At 48.2% G+C, this 22,314-nt stretch overlaps 1 protein-coding gene across 3 annotated transcripts in view; it reads left to right on the top strand.

The window, feature by feature from the left end:
• ARHGAP17 (Rho GTPase activating protein 17) overlaps positions 1-21,916 on the top strand; it is an 81,653-nt gene extending 59,737 nt beyond the window's left edge. The window contains exons 15-21 of one of the 3 annotated variants that reach the window (XM_087815857.1): positions 1,663-1,754; positions 3,856-4,012; positions 5,516-5,749; positions 8,185-8,360; positions 13,233-13,796; positions 16,925-16,973; positions 21,171-21,256. In XM_087815857.1, the coding sequence (XP_087671983.1) occupies positions 1,663-1,754; positions 3,856-4,012; positions 5,516-5,749; positions 8,185-8,360; positions 13,233-13,796; positions 16,925-16,932 (1,231 nt within the window). In that variant the 3' untranslated portion in view covers positions 16,933-16,973; positions 21,171-21,256. Of the gene's footprint in view, positions 1-1,662; positions 1,755-3,855; positions 4,013-5,515; positions 5,750-8,184; positions 8,361-13,232; positions 13,797-16,924; positions 16,974-21,170 lie in introns of all 3 variants that reach the window. The other 2 variants (XM_087815856.1, XM_087815858.1) reach the window with 2 other exon arrangements.
• Positions 21,917-22,314: the final 398 nt, after the last annotated feature.

The raw sequence follows: 22,314 nt of genomic DNA, 5'->3' as shown, positions 1-22,314 counted from the left end.
TGCCTCCCATCACTGCTGCTCAGCTTCATAAAATCACAGGTGGTTCAAGTTTGCATTAAAAAATGCAGTGACACCCTAGCCAACCCAAGTTGCTCAGTGCTTAGAGCATCAGCCCACAGATTGAAGGGTCCCGGGTTTGATTCCGGCCAAGGGCATGTGCCTCAGTTGCAGGCTCAATCCCTGTCCCCGGCCGGGGCACCTGCAGGAGGCAACCAGTCAGTATGCCTCTTTCACATCGATGTTTCTCTTTCCCTCCCTCTCTTCCACTGTAAAAAAATCAATGGAAAAAAGTCCTCAGGTGAGGATTAACAGCAACAACTAAGTGCAGTGACTTTCCGAATCCAAGCCTTTGTTTCTTTCATTCGCTCATTTACTCGTGTGTGCCCTGTCTTTTTTCAGAAAGTGTTTATAAGATTATTTGTGAAGGTCTGATATAAAGCAAAGTGAAAGACAAGTACGTACATAAAGTTAACTACATACATTGTATCTTATAGCAGATAAGTTCCAGGTAGAGCATAGAGTTAAAAGCAAAAAGTGTTGCCATAAAGGTAAATATTTATTAGCTTTTGAGATAGAAGAATTCTTCAAACAAAAGCAGTGTAAGAAACAAATTCAAAAATTGATAGATTTGGCTGTAATAGCTAGAAACTTCTGTATGTCAGAAAGCTCCTTAAACTAATGACAGTTTACAAAGTAGGAAGGAGTTGCTCTGGAAACACCCGGAATAAGTAGAGTCCTGTGGATCAGTGTGCAGGCAGCAGCCACTCTCTAGCCAGTGGTATCCTGGGGCATGTGCCATCCGAGTCCCCGTTGAAGGAGACTGGCAGGCAGAGCTTGCCTTGTAAGCTAGAATTTGAAAGGAGCTGGAACGTTGGCTTGGTTGGAAATTGGAGTGAAAATACTCTTCCCAGGGGGGAAGAGAGGTCAGAGTGATAATAGGTTTGGGGCAGCCAGACCTGGGACCCAGCTTCTTGGGAGTACAGCATCTTTGATAAAATAAACTAACATGATGTAGTAAAACATAACAGTCCCGTGTTGAAAAAAATGACTTAAACGAGGTAAAGAACCAGAAGCCCTGGCACACGGTGGGCCATCAATGAATGATTGGCCTTTGCACCTTGTTTGCTTTCATGACTTCTGACCCCAAACTGGGGTACAGGCTGGACAGCAGGGATGACGATTCCCATTTAGTTTCTTTTGGCCCTGGCATCTAGACACTTTCAGCTAGTGAACTTGCATCTTGAGACCAGTTCATACATATAACAACTTCGTAATACGTGTAAATGAGGGCTCTGGTTTTCTGACATGACAAAGGGATGCTGTCACAGTCCGTGTTCTTCGTTCTATCACAGTTGGGATTGTTGCATGTGACATTGGGTCTCGGTGGTCACTACCGTGGGTAACACCATCCTGGTGGGAAGCGTAGCCCTGTCCCAGCCAATGTTGGACCAGCATTGATGCACGACCACAGGCTCCCGAGCCATGTGGGTGTCTCCGTGCAGACTGAGTCGGGGGGATCCTACACACACAGGGAGGGCCTTGTGGATTAACTTCTGCATTATTTTCAAGTATTTCATCCTTTGAAAGTAACTGAATGCCCTGAGCCAGCCAGCGGGAACTAGAGCTGCTTGGGAAGTATGTGAACTCTGTGTGCTCTTGCAGGACGCTGGCTGAGATGGCAGCCGCCACCTCCGTGCACGTGGTCGCGGTGATCGAGCCCATCATCCAGCATGCCGACTGGTTCTTTCCTGGAGGTAAGCTGCTTTGCTGCTTCACTGGCTGCTGGAGCAACATGACAGTAGTGTAACAGGGTAAACATCTTTCCAAAGGAGGAGATGTGCCGGTACTCACTTCACGACTGCGCAGTTGGTGTCTCTCTCACATTTTTTTCCAGACCGTTGATGTGCATTTGTATTTTGACATCATGGTGACCACATTATTTGTATTTTACTTTGTTTCACTTCACACCAGCCATTCATTTTCAGTGTATACTGAATACCTCTGGGTGCCATGTGTTTGCTGTCTTCTCTGGAGGAACTGTACCACTGGAAGAGGTGCATAAACAGAGAAATTGTGATGCATGGCAAATTAGGATAGGTGGACGAACAGTGATTTCACAAACTCAGATGTTGGGAATGGGACTAAGGACTGCTTGATGGGAAAGGCCACACTGAGCAGGCAAGAGTTTCCTTCTCGATGCAGGCTTTGTGTTTCTCCAAGCAGGTGGCTGGATTTGTGCAGAGGTGGAGACAAAGCAGGAAAGGTTATGGGGGCCCGTTTCTGAAGGTCTGAGCTGGCTGTCGGAGAATTCGGAGCTCATCTTGTAGGCCAAGCGTGGGGAGCCTTCTTTCTGCCAAGGGCATTTAGATATTTATAACATCATTTGAGCGCCATACAAAATTATCAACTTAAATATTAACTATGGAAAAAGCTCCTAGATATATTGAATTTCCAGTCCTGCTTGCAATACCTTGGTTGAGCCAGACCAAATACGGCCTGTGGGCCCGGCATTTCCCACCCCTGCTGTAGTCCATCAGTTTGCAAATTATGTTTGTTACAGCCCTGAGATCCTTAGAGGCTCTGGTACTTGTTGGGCAAGTGTTGGAAGGTTGGTCCAAGTCTGGACCTCCCGTCCCTGCTTTGCCCAGAGCAGCCCTGCTGTCATTTCCCTGGAGTGTGAGCTCCTTGACGCCAGGGCCACACTTGTCTTTTCTTCACCACCTTCAGGACTCATACCTCACTCCTATACTTGCTCAGTAAATGTGTGATGAGTGAATGAATGAATGCAGTCAGACCTCATTTCTCGAACATCTCCCACCTCAAGCATTTTGCTTCTCAGCCTGACAGCTCCTTCATGCTGACAGCTGTGTGATCAGTCACACGTCTCTCAGGCCACAAACCAAGGAGAGAGAGTGCGAGTGTGAGTCAGGTTACTGCTAAACCTCACGTTAACATGAGGAAATTGTGCTGTGAATATTTTTGTGGTTTTTTTTGCTTTTGTTGCTGCTTATTAAATTTTCATTTTTTTACTGTGCATTTTATTTCCTTTATGTTAAATTCTCATTTATGTTTCATGTTCTTTTTGTTTTTGAAGTGTTTGTAGAGTAAACAGTACATTAGACATGTATTGTATATAAGAAAGTTTAAAACAGTCATTTGGGGGTCTGGAACGGGTTAATTCAGTTTATGTTATTTTACTTTTTTTAAAACATATCCTTATTGATTTCAGAGAGAGGAAAGGAGGGGGAGAGAGAGAGATAGAAACATCAGTGATGAGAGTCATTGATCAGCTGCCTCCTGTACACCCCCAACTGGTGTACTGGGAATCGAACCCCGATCTCCTGGATCCCAGGTCGATGCTCAACCGCTGAGCCACGCCGGCCGGGCTGCATTATTTTGAATGGGAAAAATGCTTTGGTTTTGAACCACCTTCCAGAACAGATGAAGTTCGAGACCTGAGGTTCCACTTGGTACTGTGCCCAAGGTTCCCTTTGAGAAAGAGTCATGCAAAGCTGCTTGAGGCAGTGTGGGGTTAATGTTGCCTTTTATTTCTGTTTTACCTCAGACTGAATAACATCCACTTTTTATGATTCAAATAAGTAACCCTTGTCCTTTTGTCATGTCCATGTGTGTGTGTTTACAAAAAAGACAACAGAGGAGCCGTGTACCATCTCCCCTATCTCCGGCTCTTCGTACCCCCTCCCCGATAATAAGCCACCCTTTAGAAGATGAGGGGGTCTGCAGCTTCTACCCAGGAAGTAACGAGGGCCGGCGGACTGAGGGGAACCCCTCTTCCGGCGGAGTCTCCGCCCTGCCCCGTGTCTCCTACTCATGTGTTCCTTTTCCTCCTTGCAGAGGTGGAATTCAATGTATCGGAAGCATTCGTACCTCTTGCTCCCCCAAACTCCAACCACTCATCCCACACTGGAAATGACTCTGACTCGGGGACCCTGGAAAGGAAGCGCCCTGCCAGCATGGCGGTGATGGAAGGGGACTTGGTGAAGAAGGAGAGGTGTGTTTAGAGCCCACGGCTTTCAGATGGGCCTTGGTAAACCTTTCATCGAGTACTGCCTCGGTGGCCCTGTGCCAGGAGTGGCCCGCCATGGAGTGGAACGCTAGAGTCTGGTGGTTTCGGGAACTTGGCTCTGGGCATTGAGACCTGCTCTGGCCGTAGAGTAGGCACACAGCTTTTCCGTCCACAGGTGTGCTGTGTGCGCTCACGCTGTTCCGGTGGGTCTGTGGCACCCACACGGCACTGGCATCTTCCCATTACAGATTCACTGAAATGTACTTGACCAGAGGGCAGAGGGAATAAGAAAAAAAGTTAAATATTGTGAACTTGTGTCCAAGAGTGGAGGTGATGACAACCCACCTCTTGCAGTGAGCTGTGTGATTTGGTGTTTAAAAGAGGCATATTTGTGGTATAACTTGGCCCCTCAGTGGAAGCCAACCACTGCATCTGATGCTCAGCTGAGGAGCCTCCATATTTTCTGATTCTTGAAGAACTTAGAGTGAGCCAGCTTGTGTCCGTATGAGACTCCATGGGTCACGTGTAGGGTTTCCAGAAGTCGCTAAGACCAGTGTGGCTTTTGTCTCCTGTGCCAGCCTATCCAGTGTATTACATGTGATGCTGTTGTTCACAGTAGTTTTACATGAAAACTAAACACAAGTTCTTGTTTTAGTGATCCAGTCTTATAGAGAGGTTTGGGGGTTTTTTGTTGCGCTTTTTTTTAACTCATTGCAAAGGAAAGTGTTTTTCTTTCTTTAGTCTGTCCCTCTGCAGTCACGTTCATTGTGTAGACGTTTTCCATTCACATACCCAGTGATGCTTCCCAATGACAGACTGCCGCAGCAAACCTGCCTTCAGCTGTTTAAGTTACAGAGTGCAGTGTTAGAGTCTAGTCAGCACAGTCTACAGTCCCCAGTCATCTGCCTGGGGGATTCTCCCCCCAGAAACACAAGCTCAGGCAGCCATAAAGTTTATACACCAGTGGGCTTAAGTGACAGTGAGGCTTCCTCTGACCCTGTCCTCCAACCACCATGTCCTGCCCCAAAGCGACTGTTTTTCATTCTGATGCTTTCAGATGGGTCCTTTCACACACAGACCCCGCATCTGCACCAGGAGGAGGTAGCCTCTGGTGGGCTCCGCGCTCAGCTTACCCGTGTGCCCTGACACTCAGATTTGAGATGATGGGCTTGTATGTGGTAATGGGTACTTAAACAGGCTCAGGTGATGGACGCACTCACGGTGTGGCCTACCCATGTGTGTCAGCTGCTCAGGCCATTGAGGAGGACACTGCTCAGGACCAGGCCCCCTGGCTCTCTTGGGAATAAAGTCAAGTTGGTTGCTTGCCTCCGCAATAGGGGTGGCCACCCATCTGGTTCTTGCCGCTTCACTGCATGCTGGGCAACTTGGGTGGCTGTACCGTGTGTGGGTTTTAACACGCGTGGACCAATGGGCTTCTGTGTCTGGATGGCTCGCATGGTGTGTTGACTGTTTCTTCTCTCTGTGTAGCTTTGGTGTGAAGCTTATGGACTTCCAGGCCTACCGGCGGGGTGGCACCCTAAATAGAAAGCACGTAGCCCCTGCTTTCCAGCCGCCACTCCCGCCCACTGATGGCAGCACCTTGGCTCCAGCGGGCCCAGAGCCCCCTTCCCAGGGCTCTAGGGCTGAGAGCAGCGCAGGGGGTGGGCCTGTTCCCTCCTCTGTGGGCGCCCTGGAGCAGGGGCCGAGCCCAGGCGACAGCAGGTAAGGAGGCTGGCTCTTGCTGGCAGTGGGTGCTGGGCGACATGGCCTTCATGCAGGGTGCTGCTGGCCTGCAGGCCCAGCGTCCATGTCCCGAGAATCACCTGCATGCAGTACTACTTATTTGCCTTCATTCCTCTGGTGAGCAAGGGATGGAAAAAAGACTGAATTGCTTAGTCCTTTCCTGTTAGCGAACGCACCTTTGTTTGCATTCTTGATGGGTCGGCTTTGGTGCTGGGAGCTGGAAGCCAGAAGGTGGCTAGTAGTATTGTAAAGTTCTTTACCTGTTTGATGTGTACTCAGTGTTTGTGTACCATTTGCTTATTGTCACCTAATATGCTAAGTAGTAAAAATTTTAGTGTAACAAGTTAGTTAGGTTATAATATTCCTGGCATTCATTTATTCACCCAGCCATCCATCATCGTCCATTCACCCACCCATCCATCCATCATCATCCACCCATCCATCCATCATCATCCACCCATCCATCCATCATCATCCATCCATCATCATCTACCCATCCATCCATCATCATCCATCCATCATCGTCCATCCATCCATCCATCATCATCCATCATCATCCATCCATCATCCATCCATCCATCCATCATCCATCCATCCATCCATCCATCCATCCATCCATCCATCATCATCCATCCATCATCCACCCATCCATCATCATCCATCCATCATCCATCCATCCATCATCATCCATCCATCCATCCACTCATCCACCCATCCATCATCCGTTCACCCACCCACCCACCCACCCTTCCACCCACCCACCCACCCACCCTTCCACCCACCCTTCTACCCATCCTTCCACCCACCCATTCACTCACCCATCCATCCATTCACTCATCCATCCATCCATCCATCCACCCACCCACCCATCCATCCATCATCCAGTCAGGCTGACTGAATAACAGTACCAAGTAGTATGTGCCAGACACTGTACTAGGCACACTAGGTGACTAAGATTCCACCCACTTCCCTAGCTTTCAGTCTTGTAGGGAGTTGATACGTGAGTATAAGGTATAAAATATGATGATAGATTTTCTTAAAAGGCTCTTCCGTTGCTTTTGCTTAGTCACCTGGAGTGGACTACAAATATATAGCAACTCCAAGGAAAAGGACCTTTGAACTTGAGAGTTTTATTTAATTTGCATGAATTTAGTTTTTCACACTGACCTGGGCAGGTGACCACCAGAGGCCACTCTTCATGTGGCATCTGAGGTGGTTCAGACCAGGCAGCAGCTATAGAAGATGAGCAGTGTGCTAACATCCTATCATTTGCTGTACTTTGGCCACCTGTAAAGCAGCAAGCGAACATATAGAAAGGAAGATAAATTCATACAACAAGCATGGCCTGTTTGTTTACAGGGGAACCTTTCCCACCTGGAGACGAATTTGCTTGGGAAGAGCTCTCGCTTATCTTCTTGGGGGTGGGAAGTGCCTCGTGGTGTGTGATGCTACTTAAGATATAAGAAACTCATAAAGCTCTGTGCATTCCTGAACTTTTTTCTGCTTACGTAATTTGGGGAGGTTCTCTTTTTGGTTAAAAATAAGTATCTTCAAATTTCTAGGGCTCCTTATGCACATCATAAGCTCCACGTTGGCTTGTCCGTCATTGCTGCTCCTTACATGTATTTGTTTTGGTTTAATTATTTTTGTTTGAGAAAAATGTATTAGTGAACTCACTCGTTTTTATTTACTGTAGCATTCCATTGGTTTAATCAAGGCTAAATATATTAAGACAACAATGAGTCCTCACTATGGAATGTCAGTCATCAGTTTGCTCTTTTGCTTTTACATTTTAGAGGTTTTTGTGTACATTCACTCTTTGGTGACCTTGACAAAATGTAGCTGTAAGGTTTAGTATAAGGAGAATTTCTGAGCCGGGACATAGGGAGCCTACTTTTGACTTCCACCCCTGCTGCCAGCTCTGAACGTGGATCTGTCACTCCGCTTCTCAGGGGTCCTCTTTCCCCATCCACAGTATTGATGATAGCTGAGCACTTTATCTTTTAGAGCCTTGCTGTTTGGCCGTAGCTTTTGCTTAGTTTTATATAGCATGTATGTTAAAATAGCATTATTTTGAAGTCCAAAAGGCCTTCCACGTTTTTTAATGTTGCCCAATTTAAGCACAAGCAAACTAGAACTTGAAATTCCTGTTGGTTGCTGTGAAATGGTCTCTGTCGTGATATTTGAGTGACAGTAGTTGGAAGACAGTTTGATGCAGCGAGTCTCATAAAATACATAGTCTTCTGTGGCACCAAATAAATGTTAGCTTTCTAGGCTCAGTGTAAACTGTTTAAAATTTCAGATCACCTCCTGCCTGCTGAGGTGAAACGCTGGTTGGAACCTTACATGTTTTAGCATGCTTTGTTTTCCTGCTGGGCACTCCTGCCCCCTAACTGGGCTTCTTCTCCCCTCAGTCCTCCCAAGTCCAAGGACTCTGCTGCCGGAGCTGTGCCCACGCTGGCACCGGGGAGGAACAGCATGCAAGGGGCCAGTGCCCAGAGCCAGGGGCAGAGCCCTGCCGGTTCCCATCAGCTCTCCGTCAGCCCTGCACAGGGCTCCGCTGGCGCCAGCCCTCATACTGTGCGCCGAGGTAAGTAGCCGCCTTTGCTCTCTGTCCTTGCAGGCTGTGCACAGTACCCCAGGCGAGTGCAGGGAGGGCACCAGACTTTCCAGCAGACCGGGCCAAGCCTGTTAGAAATGGCAAGCAGCCCGGGTGGTGTGGCTCAGCGGTTGCGCATCAACCTATGATCCAGGAGATCGAGGTTTGATTCCCAGTCAGGGCACCTGCCCAGGTTGCGGGCTCAGTCTCCTGTAGGGGGCGTGCAGGAAGCAGCCAATCAGTGACTCTCATCACTGATGTTTCTATCTCTCCCTCTTCCTTCCTCCCTCTGAAGTCATTAAAGATATATTTAAAAAAAAAAAAAAAAAAAATCAGCCCGGCCGGGCGTGGCTCAGAGGTTGAGCATTGACCTAGGATCCAGGCGATCGGGGTTCGATTCCCGGTCAGGGCACATGCCCGGGTTGCGGGCTCAATCAATGACTCTCTCATCATTGATGCTTCTACCTCTCTCTCTCCCTCTCCTTTCCTCTCTCAGAAATCAATAAAGATATATTTAAAAAAAAAAAAAAATCAAGCAGAAAAATTGGTCATTAACAAGAAAAATCATTAAAGGGGAATGAAAAGTGGAGAGCAGAAAAGCACTTGTTTAAGAAAATGTTTAAGCTAGAAAGCTTAACAAACTAAAAGTCCTTTCTCCACAGACCTTCCCAGTTTTCTAGGAATCTGGTATTTTGAGCCCTCACCCCGGTTGGGAGCTGCTGCAGCCTCTACTGGTGGCTCTGTGGGTCTGTGAGCTGCTTTCCTCTGGATTAGGGCCAGGGCTTTTTGGCCCTAATTGACATAAAATCTGAACTGTTCCCATCAGGATCCCCATGGTCCTCCTCCCAGCAGCAGGGAATTGCTTTACAGCACAAAGCAGATGGTGTCAGCTCCTGGCTGAAAGTCCAGTGGCTTCTGTGCAGACTTCCCCCAGTGGCCCTGCAGGGTCTCCCAGGGGGGGACCTGCTCCGAGCTAGCCCTCACCACTCCTCGTCACGGCACTTCCGCCCTACAGGCGTCGATGGGCACGGGCTTGCCCTCTGTTTTTGGAGATACCAAGCTAATTCCCTCTTTAGAGCTTCTGCACTCATTTTCTCTTCCAGAAGTTAAGTTTTACTTTGTGGTAAGAACACTTATGGTGAGATCTGCTGACTCACAGTTTTAAGTGTACAGTACAGTGTTAGAGGCTCAGTGTTCTACAGTAGGCCTCTAGGGCTTCTTTTCTTGCTTAATTGAAACTTTATTCCTGTTGATAGTAACTCCCCAGTACTTTCTCCCCGAGGCCCAGGCAGCCATCATTCCCCTCTCTGATTCTGTGAACTTGATTATTTTAGATTTCTCACATAATCATGTGGTATTTGTCTTCCTGCAACTGGCTTATTTCACTTAACCTAGGGCCTTAGGTTTCATCCCTGTTGTAGACATCATAGTTCCCTTCATAAAGCCTTTGTTACCTGTATAGACCCCTTTTCCACCCTGTCACCCGTCGATGGGCACAGGCTTCTTGCACACGTTGGCTGCTGTGATGTGTGCTGCAGTGAACATGGGAGTGTAGGCATCTCTTTGAGGTGGTGATTTCAGTTCTTTTGGGTAAACAACCAGATGGTTTAGATAAATTCCTCTTATTGAGCTGAGCTGAGCCCCATACAGGGAGGTTGGATCTCTGCCTCCAGAGTCAAGGCCTTAGGCCAGCGACTGACAAAAGCCAGGATGTGCACACAGGATCTCAAATCTTTGAGGTCCCTGCTGCAGGCGTAGGAAAACCAGGATGTCTAGGTTTCTCCCTAACAGAGCTCAGTTCTTCAGTTCTTGACTGGAGTTTAGGGGAATGCTATTTATTAAAAAATAATAATAATAATAAATTCCCAACTGGTGTGGCTCGGTGATTGAGAGTCAACCTATGATCCAGGAAATCGAGGTTCGAGTCCCAGTCAGGGCACATGCCTGGGTTGCAGGCTCAATCCCCAGTGGGGGGCATGTAGAAGGGAGCTGATCAATGGCTCTCTCATTATTGATGTTTCTATCTCTCCCTCCCTCTCCCTTCCTCTCTTTGAAATCAGTGAAGACATATTTAAAAAAAGAAAGGTGTGTGTTCAGTGTGAGAGATGCTCACTGTCAGGTGTGTGGGCTGCGACTGGCCCAGGAAGCAGCATTGACAACCCTGCCTCCCACGCACTCACTGACTTGGGCTTCCCCTTTCTCTTCTTTGACTGCGCTCCTTTTGAGGTCTCGCGTGTAGATGCAGGTCACTGGTAACACTCTGATGGGGAGCAGCATGGACGCTAGTCCTGCTGCCCCAGGTCTAGTGGGAGGCAGAGGTGGGCAGCAGTGGATGTCCTGGAGTGGTAGTGCCAGAGTGAGGGAGCATGACCACCCAGCAGTGGGGAGTTCTTCCAAGTAGAGTGGAGTGGGTACAACAGCAGCAATTTTAAAAGGTTGACTTGGCTGTGGTGGAGGCCACATGGTTGCAGTGACGACCACAAAGTGATGGCCCCCACCTCAAGGATGGCTGTACCACAGGAGGGACCAATCCAGGAGAGCTGGACAGTCCCCGTGGACTGTTTGGTGCTGGTCATAATGAGAGGCAGTTGTGATCAGTGGGAAAGAAAGGCCTTAGCTTTTGCTAAGCTCTAGCTTTTGCTCAAAGTCACATGACTGGTTAAAGGCTACTAATTTGCCTTTTCCTGACTCAATTCTTACAAATGTGAAGTGGAGCTAAAATGCCTTCTCAAAGGGAGCATTGTGGGGATAAACCGTAACGTGTCTGCCTAGGAAAGCATTGTCTGCAAAGCACTGCACAGGTGTTAGGTGGAATTCTTACAAGTCAGGTAGGGAGACAAATCCAGATTCACTGCCTGGTTGTAGACCCCACTGTCTGCCTTAAAGCAGTCTGCCCTCTCATCTGAGCCACAGCATCTTCCTCTATCCAACTGATGCTTGAGGAAGATTAAGTTTTCTCTCCCTGATTCCAGGTGTAACCCTGCTTACAGATTGAGACTTTACTCCTGAGCCTTATTAGGGGTCTTACCTGCTCCCTACTTCCTGCAATCTCAGATCTCAAGGTTCCTCACAGGAAGTTTATCCTTCCTGCCCTTCCCCACCCCCTGGCCCCAGCATCTTCTCAGGGTCTTAGACAAGGCCTGCCTCTCCCCCAGCCTGGCCTCCAGAGGGGACCGGGGCCTGTCGCCTGCTTATGCCACTCTCGTGCTTCTGTGCTGATTCCTTCTACACCCTTAAATGTCAGGAATGATCTTGTCAGTCTTAACTTACAGTTAATATTGCTTAGAACGTTTTCTTTTTCAGCTGCTTATGGCAAGCAGAATACAGCTAATATTCTGGATTCCTTCCTTTGTCAGCTGGTGGGTTGTTTCTGTGGGATAAAGTCTTCTGAGTCCCCAGGTCAAATGTTCTAGGCCAGCAGAGCAAAGTGTCCGTTTTCATTCCTGAATTTGAGCCCTGTGAGCAGGGAGCCAGGCACTGTAGGAAGGAGGAAGAAGAAAGAAGAGCCCAGGGACATGGGTGTGGGACCCTGTCCTGCCCCTTACAGCTGTGTGACCTCTTGCAAACAGTTGGCCTCTCCGAGCCTCAGCTTTCTCCATGTGAAATGGGTACAGTAGTGCTGCCTTGCAGTGAGCTTGTGAGACTCGGTGAGACAATTCATGAAGAGACCCGTCTTCGTGTTGGTGATGTGTTAGGTGAACCGTGCCTGGTCCTTTCCTCCCTTCATTTCCCTCTCCCTTTTGGGGAGGGTTGGTGGAATCTAAGCAGAATCTGAAAAATGCTGAAGTCTCTCCACCCCCACCCCCACCCCCAACCCCAAACCAGGACTCCACACCCATCATTTTCCCTCCCACCCTCCTTGTTCCTAGCTCCCACCCCTTAGTGATGCTGACTTCAGCTGGTATCAGGAAGGAGGGGTGTGATCCAGCTGTCCTTAGAGAAGTAATTCTGAGGCCATTTGCCAGGTTTATTTTACTTTTACCTCGAATTATCTTATAGCTCAAATGATTCTGGAATTGGTAGAATTTCTGTTATTTAAAAAAACCCCACAAGCCATCTAGGAGAGGAAGGCTTAGAGCAAGCATTTATGGTGTGTGCAGCAGCCAGTCGAGCTTGGGGGCCACCCTAGCATGCTTGCTTCTCTCCTTCTCACGCTGTCGGGTGAGCAGGGTGCTGACAAGTGGGCGCTGGGTGGCTTAGCGCAGCAGCTCCTGTGGGCAGGGCAGCCACAGAGTGTTCTTGTTGAACTTGTAAAGTGACAGGTCTTTAAAGACCTATAAAGTATCATGTACTTCTTAAAAATAAACTTCATTTTGGAATAATTTTAGATTTACAGAAAAGTTGCAAAGATGGGGCTGGAATTTCCCTTCCAGTGTGCCCTTTCCCCAGTGTCCCCCAGTATTGACATCTCATCATTGATCACAGCTGGAAACCAACTGAAGTCCATATTTTGTTCAACTGTCCCCAGTTTCTCATTGATGGCCATTTCCTGTTCAGGTTCGCTCCCACCCAGGGGACCACACTGCATGTAGTTGTCCTGTCTGTGTAGTCTTCTCTGCTCTGTGACAGTTTCTGTCTCCCCTGGAGTTTTCATGGCCATTGCAATTTGGGAGAGTTTTAATAAAGCATTTTGAAGAAAGTCTCTTAATTTATATTTGTCAGATTTTTTTCTCTTGGTGAGCCTGGGTCTTGGGGTTTCTGGAGGAAGAACACAGAGGTCAGGTGCCACCCGATCACATCCTAGTGGGAGCAGTGACTTCAGCATGGACTGAACAGTGAGGTTACCCTTGGTCCTTGCTTCAGCGGGTGTTGTCTGATGTCACTGTGCTGTTCTTACTAAAAGGCGTTTCCCCCTTTGTGCAGCTGTTAAGAAACCTGCTCCAGCACCCCCGAAACCAGGAAACCCACCTCCTGGCCATCCCGGGGGCCAGAGTTCTCCAGGGACAGCACAGCAGGCACCCAGCTTGTCACTGAAGCCGGCCACTGGAAGTCCATCTCCTCCTGTCCCACACACAGGCCTCGTCCCTGGGCAACCGTGTACCACCTCACAGCCTTGCGGTCCCCGGAGATCCTCGGGCAGCCTGGCTCCTATGCAGGCACCCAGTCACCCTCCACCACAGCCCCCCACGCAGGCCCCGCAGCCACAAGCCAGGCCAGCTGAGCAGGGACTGGAGCAGCCCGCGCACACCCCACCCAGGACGCCCACGCCTCCCAGCACTCCGCCCTTAGCTAAGCAAAGCCCGGGTCTGCTGGCCTCTCACCCTGAGACTACACAGCCACATGGTGGCACCTTGCCGAGACCAAGACCAGTACCAAAGCCCAGGAACAGACCCAGTGTACCCCCACCCCCGCACCCTCCTGGTGCCCACCCAGCAGGGGATGGCAGCCTCTCCAGCGCAGTGCCCACCGCCTCCAAAATAGTAACGGGTGAGTAACTCTGCACTAGGTGTTGGTACCCCTCACACAGGCTGTGGTCCAGCCTGTTTGTGAGCCACACCATTTGATCACACGTGGTCTTGCTGCCTTTGTGCTAAGGCAGCTGAGTTGGTTGAGAGCTTAGAAGTTTGCTGGCTTGACCCCTGGTTTACAATTTCATTATGTGTTCAGGACCCATCCACATGTACAAGTAAGTACAGTGGCCTAGTCCAGGGGAAGGTCTTGTACAACATGAGTGTGACATTCACGTATAGTGAATTCCTCGTTAAGATGCTTATTTTCCTTCTAAGTAAAAGTGTTCATAGTTGGAAGCGTTTCAGTTATAACTTTAAAAAACATGATTTGTGTTAGATTGGATGCTCAGGGAAGGAAGCTTTCAGTCGCAAGAGTGGAAGAATCAGCCTGTCCATGGGGCTCCATGGAGCCCTTAGTGTGCTGCTGACTACAGAGCTCAGTGGACACCTGAGGACATTTTTACACCATGCTGTTTTTATTTAATTATGATTTTAAATAAAACTTCCACCCACAGTGCTCTGACTTACTCTGATTTAAGGATTGGATGAATGGATTTTTCTTTAAATGTGTTTTTTTAAATGAATCATTTTTTACAACAGCCAAGTTTAAGTTTTTCTTAGTGGAGCTATTTTTACTTTTATATATATATATATGTATATATATATATATATATATATATTTATTTATTTATTTCTTCTCCTTTTTCTTTTCTTTCTCTTTTTTGTTTTGTTGTTTTAATGAAGTTATTTAAAAATTTTTTAACCCTCACCCGAGGGTATTTTTCCATTGCTTTTCAGAGAGAGTGGAAAGGGGGGAGAGAGAAACATCAATGTGAGACACACATCGATGTGAGAGAGACACATCAGTTGGCTGCCTCTCGCACGCACCCTGACTGGGGCCGTGGATCAGGCCTGCATCTGAGGTATGAGCCCTTGACTTGAAGGACCTTTCAGTCTGCAGGCCGACCGGCCAGGGCTAGTAAAGCTGTTTTTAGAGAAGCTGGACTCTGGGCTCCCCAACCATACTGAGTGACTTCTCAGCTGAAAACTAACCAAGGAATGCCCCAGACTGGTACCCCAGTTGATGAGGGTTAGCCAACTAGTCTATCTTTTGATAGCATTTTTTTTCACGACCATAATGTGTAATTTGCATGTGCTATAAGTGTTAATAACTTTTTTCTAATGACACCTCTGCTCTTTTGGAAAAATAAAGCCACATTTGGTTTGTTGTTTGTTTCCCAATAGATGCCCTCCCTAGCGCCCTCACAGGTGGGGAAGGTTTCCAGGAATAAGGTTTGTAGTGCCCAAGCAGCTTGCCCCAAACGCCCCTGCCTAGCCGTGTTCTATGTGTGTGCTTTTGAGTTGGTGCTCAGGAGCAGCCTCTAGCCCGTGCCGTTTGCTCTGCAGCATGGAGACGTGACTTTGTTTTTATCAGAAGCTCTTTGATCTGTAGAGCTCCAAATTCAGGAGGTAGCTGTCAGTAGCTCAAGAGCCCAATTTCAAGCTGCTCAGATAAGATACTAGGAACGTTTTCTTTCTTTGACAAGCATCTGGTCTCCTGGCGTGATTTACCTGTCATTGATTGGCTTGTCACCGCGAACCAAGGAGGGCTGGGGTACAGTCAGCATGGGAAATTGTGTCCCTTTTGCCTTGAGCTTTAAAATTTAATTTTAAGTGCAAGTTAACTGCATGGAGCTTCTTAATTTAATGTTTTAAATTTTCAGGACCAAAAAAAAAAATCTTTTACCAAAGATCCCACACTAAACCCTTTGCATTTCTAGCATGCTTCCATCTGCCTTCTTAAACCACATGAGCATTTAAAAGGCGCTGTGAGGCCATCTGAATCTCGCCTGGGGTCCACAGTCGGATGGTATAAGGCTCTTGTGTACAGAGGCTCTCATCGGCTGACCTGAGCCTTCAGCCTTCAGTGGGCTGCATAGCCAGGCTGTTCACAGCTTGGGTCTGAAAAAGACTTTGTAGAAACCAGACAGGGAAATAGGAGCCCAGCCTGTAAACCTTGGAGGAGGGAGCAGGTGTGGTTCTGCCTTCCTGACTCCTTGGAGATGAGCCCAGAGATCTGGGGCCGCCCAGTGATGTCACAGAGTAAAGTGACTAAGCCCCAATTAAGGCTGTGCCTGTGACACCTCAGTACTTGTGACACATCAAAGTTTATTTCCCAGGGGTGGCTTTAGCTCAGTGGCTCCTTTGAGTCCAGCCTTCACTTGCCAAGCAGTCTTGCTTACAAGGGTGGTTCAAGACCTGGGCTCCCTCCAGTCCTTTAAAAAATAGTTATTATTTATTTCCTAGCCTTTTCCTTTTATTTAGATGAAAGACTATGAACCAGAATTATGCCTGTCCTTTAATACCATTGTTATTTAGGGCGTGTTTATACCAGAGGTTATTTTATTTTTGATCTTCAACACTAATGCTCTGTATTTTACTGTCATCAGATAAGTGAAAATTTATAGTAAAAGTCGTTTTCCTGAGGATATTAGCTAAATATTTAAAAACCCATCTATGCTATGAATTCTAACTCAAGAAATTCCAGGTCACCACCATTACCTTTGTGTTACAGAGTTAACTTTTAATGTATTAAAGTCCCCTAGACTGCATTAGAAGCATCCACAAGCCTAATTGTGTGCACGCTTGTGAGGCCATGCGTGTTGGTCGTGCTGCTGTGAACCATTCTTGGGCACGAACCATTCCTGGGCACAGCCATTGGGTGTTTCAGGAAGGAACACGGAGCTTCCCCTGACAGCCAGTCCTTTTTGCAACATCAGGTTTTCCCTTGAGAAACTTGACACACAAATTTCTGAAAATAGGTTGTTTGTTTAGAACATTTAATTTTAAAAAGCTGAATGAGGGCTGAGGATTAAGATAAGCTCTTGGGGGAGATCGATGCTACCAAGCGGGTGTGGCCACCAGCCTCCGGTGCTCGGTGCCGGCACCTGGGGACAGGGCAAACCTGTACCATTCATCTTCTTCATTGTTACTCTGAAAAGCAGGGTGTTAGCTTCACAAGTAAAAGAGTTTACATCTTGCTGTTTTTAAAGTAGTAGATTTTAGCAGAGTGTTCTAACTTAAACATTTTATTAAATAATTTAGATGTATGACCTGCCATAATCAGTCAGAACTGAATTTGGAATATTTAATGGTAAGGAAAGGCACCTGATTGGCCAAAGCATTTTTGCTATTTATGATCATATTTGTGCACTAATGCCTGTTACTAACCGGTCACTCTAACCTGCCTGCTTGCATCCCCACTAACAGTGCATGCCCCAGCGGAGGCTGGCTTTTGCTCGTTTGTGCTTGCTGTTCATCTCTGGGTACTAAGTGTGTTCACATGGGTGTGATGGGTCACAGCGGGCCTTGGTACTCGTTCAGTAGGCAGCACATGCTGAGTTGGACATGCCCGGCCCGCATTTCAGCTCGTAGGCAATGTCAGGCAAGCACAGCCTGGATGACTGTAAAGTCGTGACATTTGTGAGAATTATTGTTAAAGGAGTTGCATTCAATAAGATAAGAAAGGCATCTGACAGTTCTTAAGACACAGTGGGTCCAAATAAATGGTAGCTATTATCATTTTTATTTAGAAAAAAGATAATCAGGGTTATGTCATATGTCAACATTTTAAAACTTATATGCCTGACCCCGGCGCAAGTGGTCTGGAGCCCAGGTGCACCGTTTGGTGGTGGGTTAGAAGGACAAGGCTCAGAAGTAGAAGACGTTTCTTAATCTCATGAACCTGGGAATCACCGTGGGTCATCCGTCCACGTGTGATGGTGGAACAGGTCACTCTCATAGTGGTCATCAAACCTCGACACTCTGCTGGTTCTCAGTGTGCGCTTTTAAAAATTAAACTCTTTTTATGTCATAAAAGTAATGTGTTAAAAAACAAGCATAGATATTAAAGCAGATTGGGGACCTAGAAATAATGAGAAATCACCCTTCCACAATTGAAGATGCCCAGTAACCGTATTCTGTTGTTTTTCATTCTAGTTCTTTTTCCCCTAAAAGGCAAGGGGGGGTGCATGATCGTAATGATTGGGCACGTACAGGTCTTGCATTTTTATTTTACTTTACATCAAATGCTCTTTCCCGTGATATAATGTAGTTTTTATAGCCATCTTTTTGGTTACTGCATAATATTTTGTTAAGCAGATACATTATTGCTTGTAGTTGAACATTTAAGTGACTTCTGTGTGCAGTTTATTTTTCATAAGTAGATCTCAGAATCATGTGGCAGTAAATATCCAGTGAGACTGAACAGAACCTCCTTTGACTAAGATGGTAGAAGGTTGACTCAAAGCTGGTACAGGCTGGAAAGCCTAGGAAGTCGCTCTCCCAGACTCTACACTGCGGGGGGCTGGGGGTTGGCTGGCCTGCAGTTGCTTAATTTCAAGAATGTGTTTGGATTCGATACCTGTTGAGGTGGCTGCCCAGAATAACCTTGGAACTTTGAAGGGTGTATTCACAACCCAAGTACATAATGAAATTTGTTGACATGACAGAGAAGCCACCTAGGACCATACCCTAAATTACTGAGTGCCAGTCCTGGCCCCACGGGCCCACTTTCCTCGATTCCACTAGTCGGGACAGGAAGGGACCAGGTTAGGGCTGCATGAGCTCCGGAGCCGTGGTGCACACGTCAGGTGCTGCCTGAGCTGAGGCTCCTCCTGGGCCTCTCTCTGTTCTTCTGTCTCTGTTAGGGTAATGTCCTATCTGCCTTATGAATGTGGCCTTGAGCAGCCTGTGCTCAGTGCATGTAATAGAAAATGGTGCCTTAATGTAAATTCATAGCCAGAAAGTTGTAGATGTATTTTTAAATTTTCTTAAAAATACCTTTTTACTAAAATGAACCAGAGGGTTTAAGAATCAACCTCTCTCAAGACCCTCACCACAGGACATACTCCTTTGGGGAGGAGGGAGCGTGTTAGATCGATATAACAGACTCGAGACTCCAGCCAGTCTGGCCTTGTCACCTCAGGCAAGGATTGAGACTCTCAGAGTGTCCCTCCCTGATCTTGACGGTGACCCAGTGCTGCCCGGGGGTTCGGCGAGATGCTGTGATGTGTGTTCACTTAGCACTGTGCCTGGTGGATGGTACTGAAAGATCAGCCATTGTGACGGAGACCGATGTGTCTCTTCCTGAAGGAGGCTCTGTACACATGCTGTAGCTCTTCTTACTGCTCTTTGTGGGTAAATTGATTTGTTGCTTCCCTTTAAGAAATTATTCAGGTGAGAGAGACGGGCTGGGTAGACACATACTGCCAACCTCTGGTAAACCAGACAGGGCAGGCCAGAGGAGAGGAGGGGAGAGGAGCTTCTACTATATAAGTAATGTGTGTCCATCATAAACAGTTGGAGACATTCAGAAAAGTATAAATCCAGAACTTGTGTGTGATATTAAAAAAAGGGGGGAAAGCAAGTTTGTCCCCTGAGTACACCTGTGGCCGACAGGTGTTAAGTTTGCATGTAAATATGGGTGTTAGCAAGCACAAATCTAATTAGTGTGCACACTCCCCTGCATTGTGACCCCTAGGCATGCTCCCCCCATAGTTCCTTGTCTTTTTGGGTCAGGGAAGGGGGATTGGATTTGCAATGGATTTCTTGTACCAGTGTTGTCTTTGAGACATGGCTGCTGCTTTACCTGAGGCGAAAGAAAGAGGGATTGGGCAGATGGTGGGCTAGATGGCACCTTCTCCATCCAGTCATTCATCTATCCACTGGCCAGCCACAAAATTTATCGAGCATTTGCCATTAACCAGTCACTGTTGTAGGCACTGTGGACAAAATAGACAGGGTCCCTGCCCTGCTGACTTACCTTCTGCTGAGGACAAATTCGAGACATCCTCTCTTCTGTGCACTAGACCCCCCTTGACTGTACTATGGGGTAGCGCAGTCAGCAAAAATCCAGTTGGTTTTACAGTTATCATCAGACCATTTGTCTGAAATGGAACCTGAGCTTTGCCACCTTGCCACCTTCATAAATCTAGAAATTTCTCTGAGTTGTGTTGCATGGGAAACCTTGAGGGACAGATCTGCCAACCCAGGATTTCACGTGAGAAAAGGGACACCCCAGGAGGTAAATAGATCTTGTGGATCAGGGCTATAGGACATGTGGGGGCAGTGCACCTGCATTGCCAGCCCTGCCTGTGTGGGCGAGGCGCAGGTAGAAGTACTGCCCAGAACAGCTCCCAGCAGGGTCAGACATGTGAAACCACCACAGCAGGACAGAAAGCAGCTCCTGAGCGCACAGGGGACTCCCCAGCACAGTACCTCCACTCTAGTTCTCCCCCTGCTTCCTACAATAGCTCTAACCCAGCAAAGGGAAACCACAACAGACCTATACACCTCCCTTTGCTCTTGCCCCAGCCCTAAACACTCTGCTTGATCAGGGTCCCACTCAGCCGTGGGCTACATGAAAGCCCTGTCCTGCTCGCTCACTGCTGTGTCCTCACAGGTAGAATGTGCCTAGTACGTGGCAGGTGCCCAGTAAGTACTTGTGCACGAGTGACTGGAGACGGGTCACCTCTCTAGGAAGAGAGCTCTGACTGTTATGGTATCTTGTGAGCATAGGAGTGAGGGACAGTGGCTTGAGGACCCTGTATTTGCCATGTTGCTGAAGGAGTTCCAGCCAACATAGTAAGACATGAAAAAAATGGAAATGTAATTTTGGAAACAGATGAGAAAATGAATATTTGCAGGAGATTTGTGATCTACCTTAGTGATTATCAACCAGGGGTACTTGTGCCCCTCCCATCCCCCTGGAGACATTTGGCAGTATCTGGAAACTTTTGTTGTCATAGTGAGAGAGGGGGCTGTGTGCCACCAGCATCTAGTGGGAAGAGGGCAGAGATGCTGCTGAGCATCCTGTCGTGCACAGCACAGCCCCCACAATCCAAAGCAGTTAGGCCAAAAATGTCCCCTTTGCTGAGGCTAAGGCTGTAGCATTAGCAGTAGAAAACTCATCAGCTCGGTGGAGAGAGCTCTTCCCAGTGAGGTTCATCTACTCCTGCAGCCCAGACGTGGTCAGGAGGTTTGTTCTACATAGAGGCGCTGCTGAGAATGAAGTTTCTTTCTCCATCAGAGCAAGCAACTCCTGTGAGGGTGGCGCCTCAGGGCTGCCACAGCTCACAGAAGGACTGGCAGGGCCGGGGTGGGGCTCTGCACGGCTGCCCCTGGCATCTCAGAGGCTTGACTCAACTTCTAGGAGCTAAGGTCCTCTAGTAAGGGAGGTGTGTGCATGGGCTGGCTCTGACACTCCAGCTTCCTTCCTCTCGGAGCCCCCTTGGGTGGCCTCTTGGGCGTGACCACACACTGATACCACGTCTCGTGTGTTTCTGTCCAGACGCCAATTCTAGGCTATCAGAACCACTTCGCAGCGTCTTTCCTGAAATACACTCAGACTCAGCCAGCAAAGACCTGCCCGGCCGCGTCCTGTTGGACTTGGACAATGATACAGAAAGCACTGCCCTGTGAAGAAAGCCCCCACCTGGCCCCTCCCACCCCGTGAGCGCACCGGGCAGGCGGACCTGGATCTCTGCAGACCAACAGTGAGCAGCTTTCGGTGGAGGGCGAGAAGCCTGACCACGCGGCTCCGCCTCTCACAGCCCAGCGGCAGAGCGGGGCTGACGCTAAAGCTGAATGACCTGTGTCTGGAGGACGTGGGCTTTCTTTACGTAGGAAAGAAGTCATGCCAAACATAGCCGAGCAGACACCTAGAGTGGAAAGAGCGTTGTTGCCGAGCGGTGGCCACCGTTGGTGCGGGGACAGCGGGGTGAATAAGCCGCGCCATGCTGCCGGTGTAGTAAGACGCACTCACTATGCAACTTGCCCTCCCGCTCCCTGGACCTTCGCTCCTGCTGGTGCGAGGTGGTCTGTCTCCCTGACCCTCACCCCGCGAGCTCGTGGTGGCTGCTGGACCCGCCACCTCGGCAAACTGGATGTAACTCGTGCCTTGTGGGACTGTCCGGATGCAGAGAGGAATGTACTGTTCTTTTTTAAAAACAATGTAATTGCTACTTGATAAGGACCGACATTATTCTAGTTTCATGTTTAATTTGAATTCAATACATTCTGTGGTTTATATGAAAACTTGATTGTTCTTGGAGGAAAAACTGGTGTGTGTGTGCGTGTGTTCACTTAACCAAAGAAACTGGGTGGGCCACCTGGGACCTCACTGTGACTGGGGAGGCGTTCGAAAGGATAGAAGACCACAGCAGCGATGCCAGCCACCAGGTGCCCTGGAGACCTCTGGCCTGGCTTTCCCTTGTTAGTGTTCCGGGGGTAAGGCCCTTCCTTTGCTCTCCCCAGTCCTGACACCCTTCTTGTCCACCCAGAGACACACAGACTCAGGTGGCCGAGCCGTCACTCTCCATGGGGTCCCATTTTCCAGCAACTGGGAGGCACCTCTCTCCCTGGACAAATGCTGGGGAAGTGGAGGAAAGGGAGGGAGGTCGGCGGGTGGGCTGGCGAGTGGCTGTGTGCTGAGA

The sequence above is a fragment of the Miniopterus natalensis genome, chromosome 3 (assembly GCF_054644295.1).
Source record: "Miniopterus natalensis isolate mMinNat1 chromosome 3, mMinNat1.hap1, whole genome shotgun sequence".
NCBI lineage: Eukaryota > Metazoa > Chordata > Mammalia > Chiroptera > Miniopteridae > Miniopterus > Miniopterus natalensis.
This window is presented reverse-complemented; position numbering and strand designations above follow the sequence as displayed.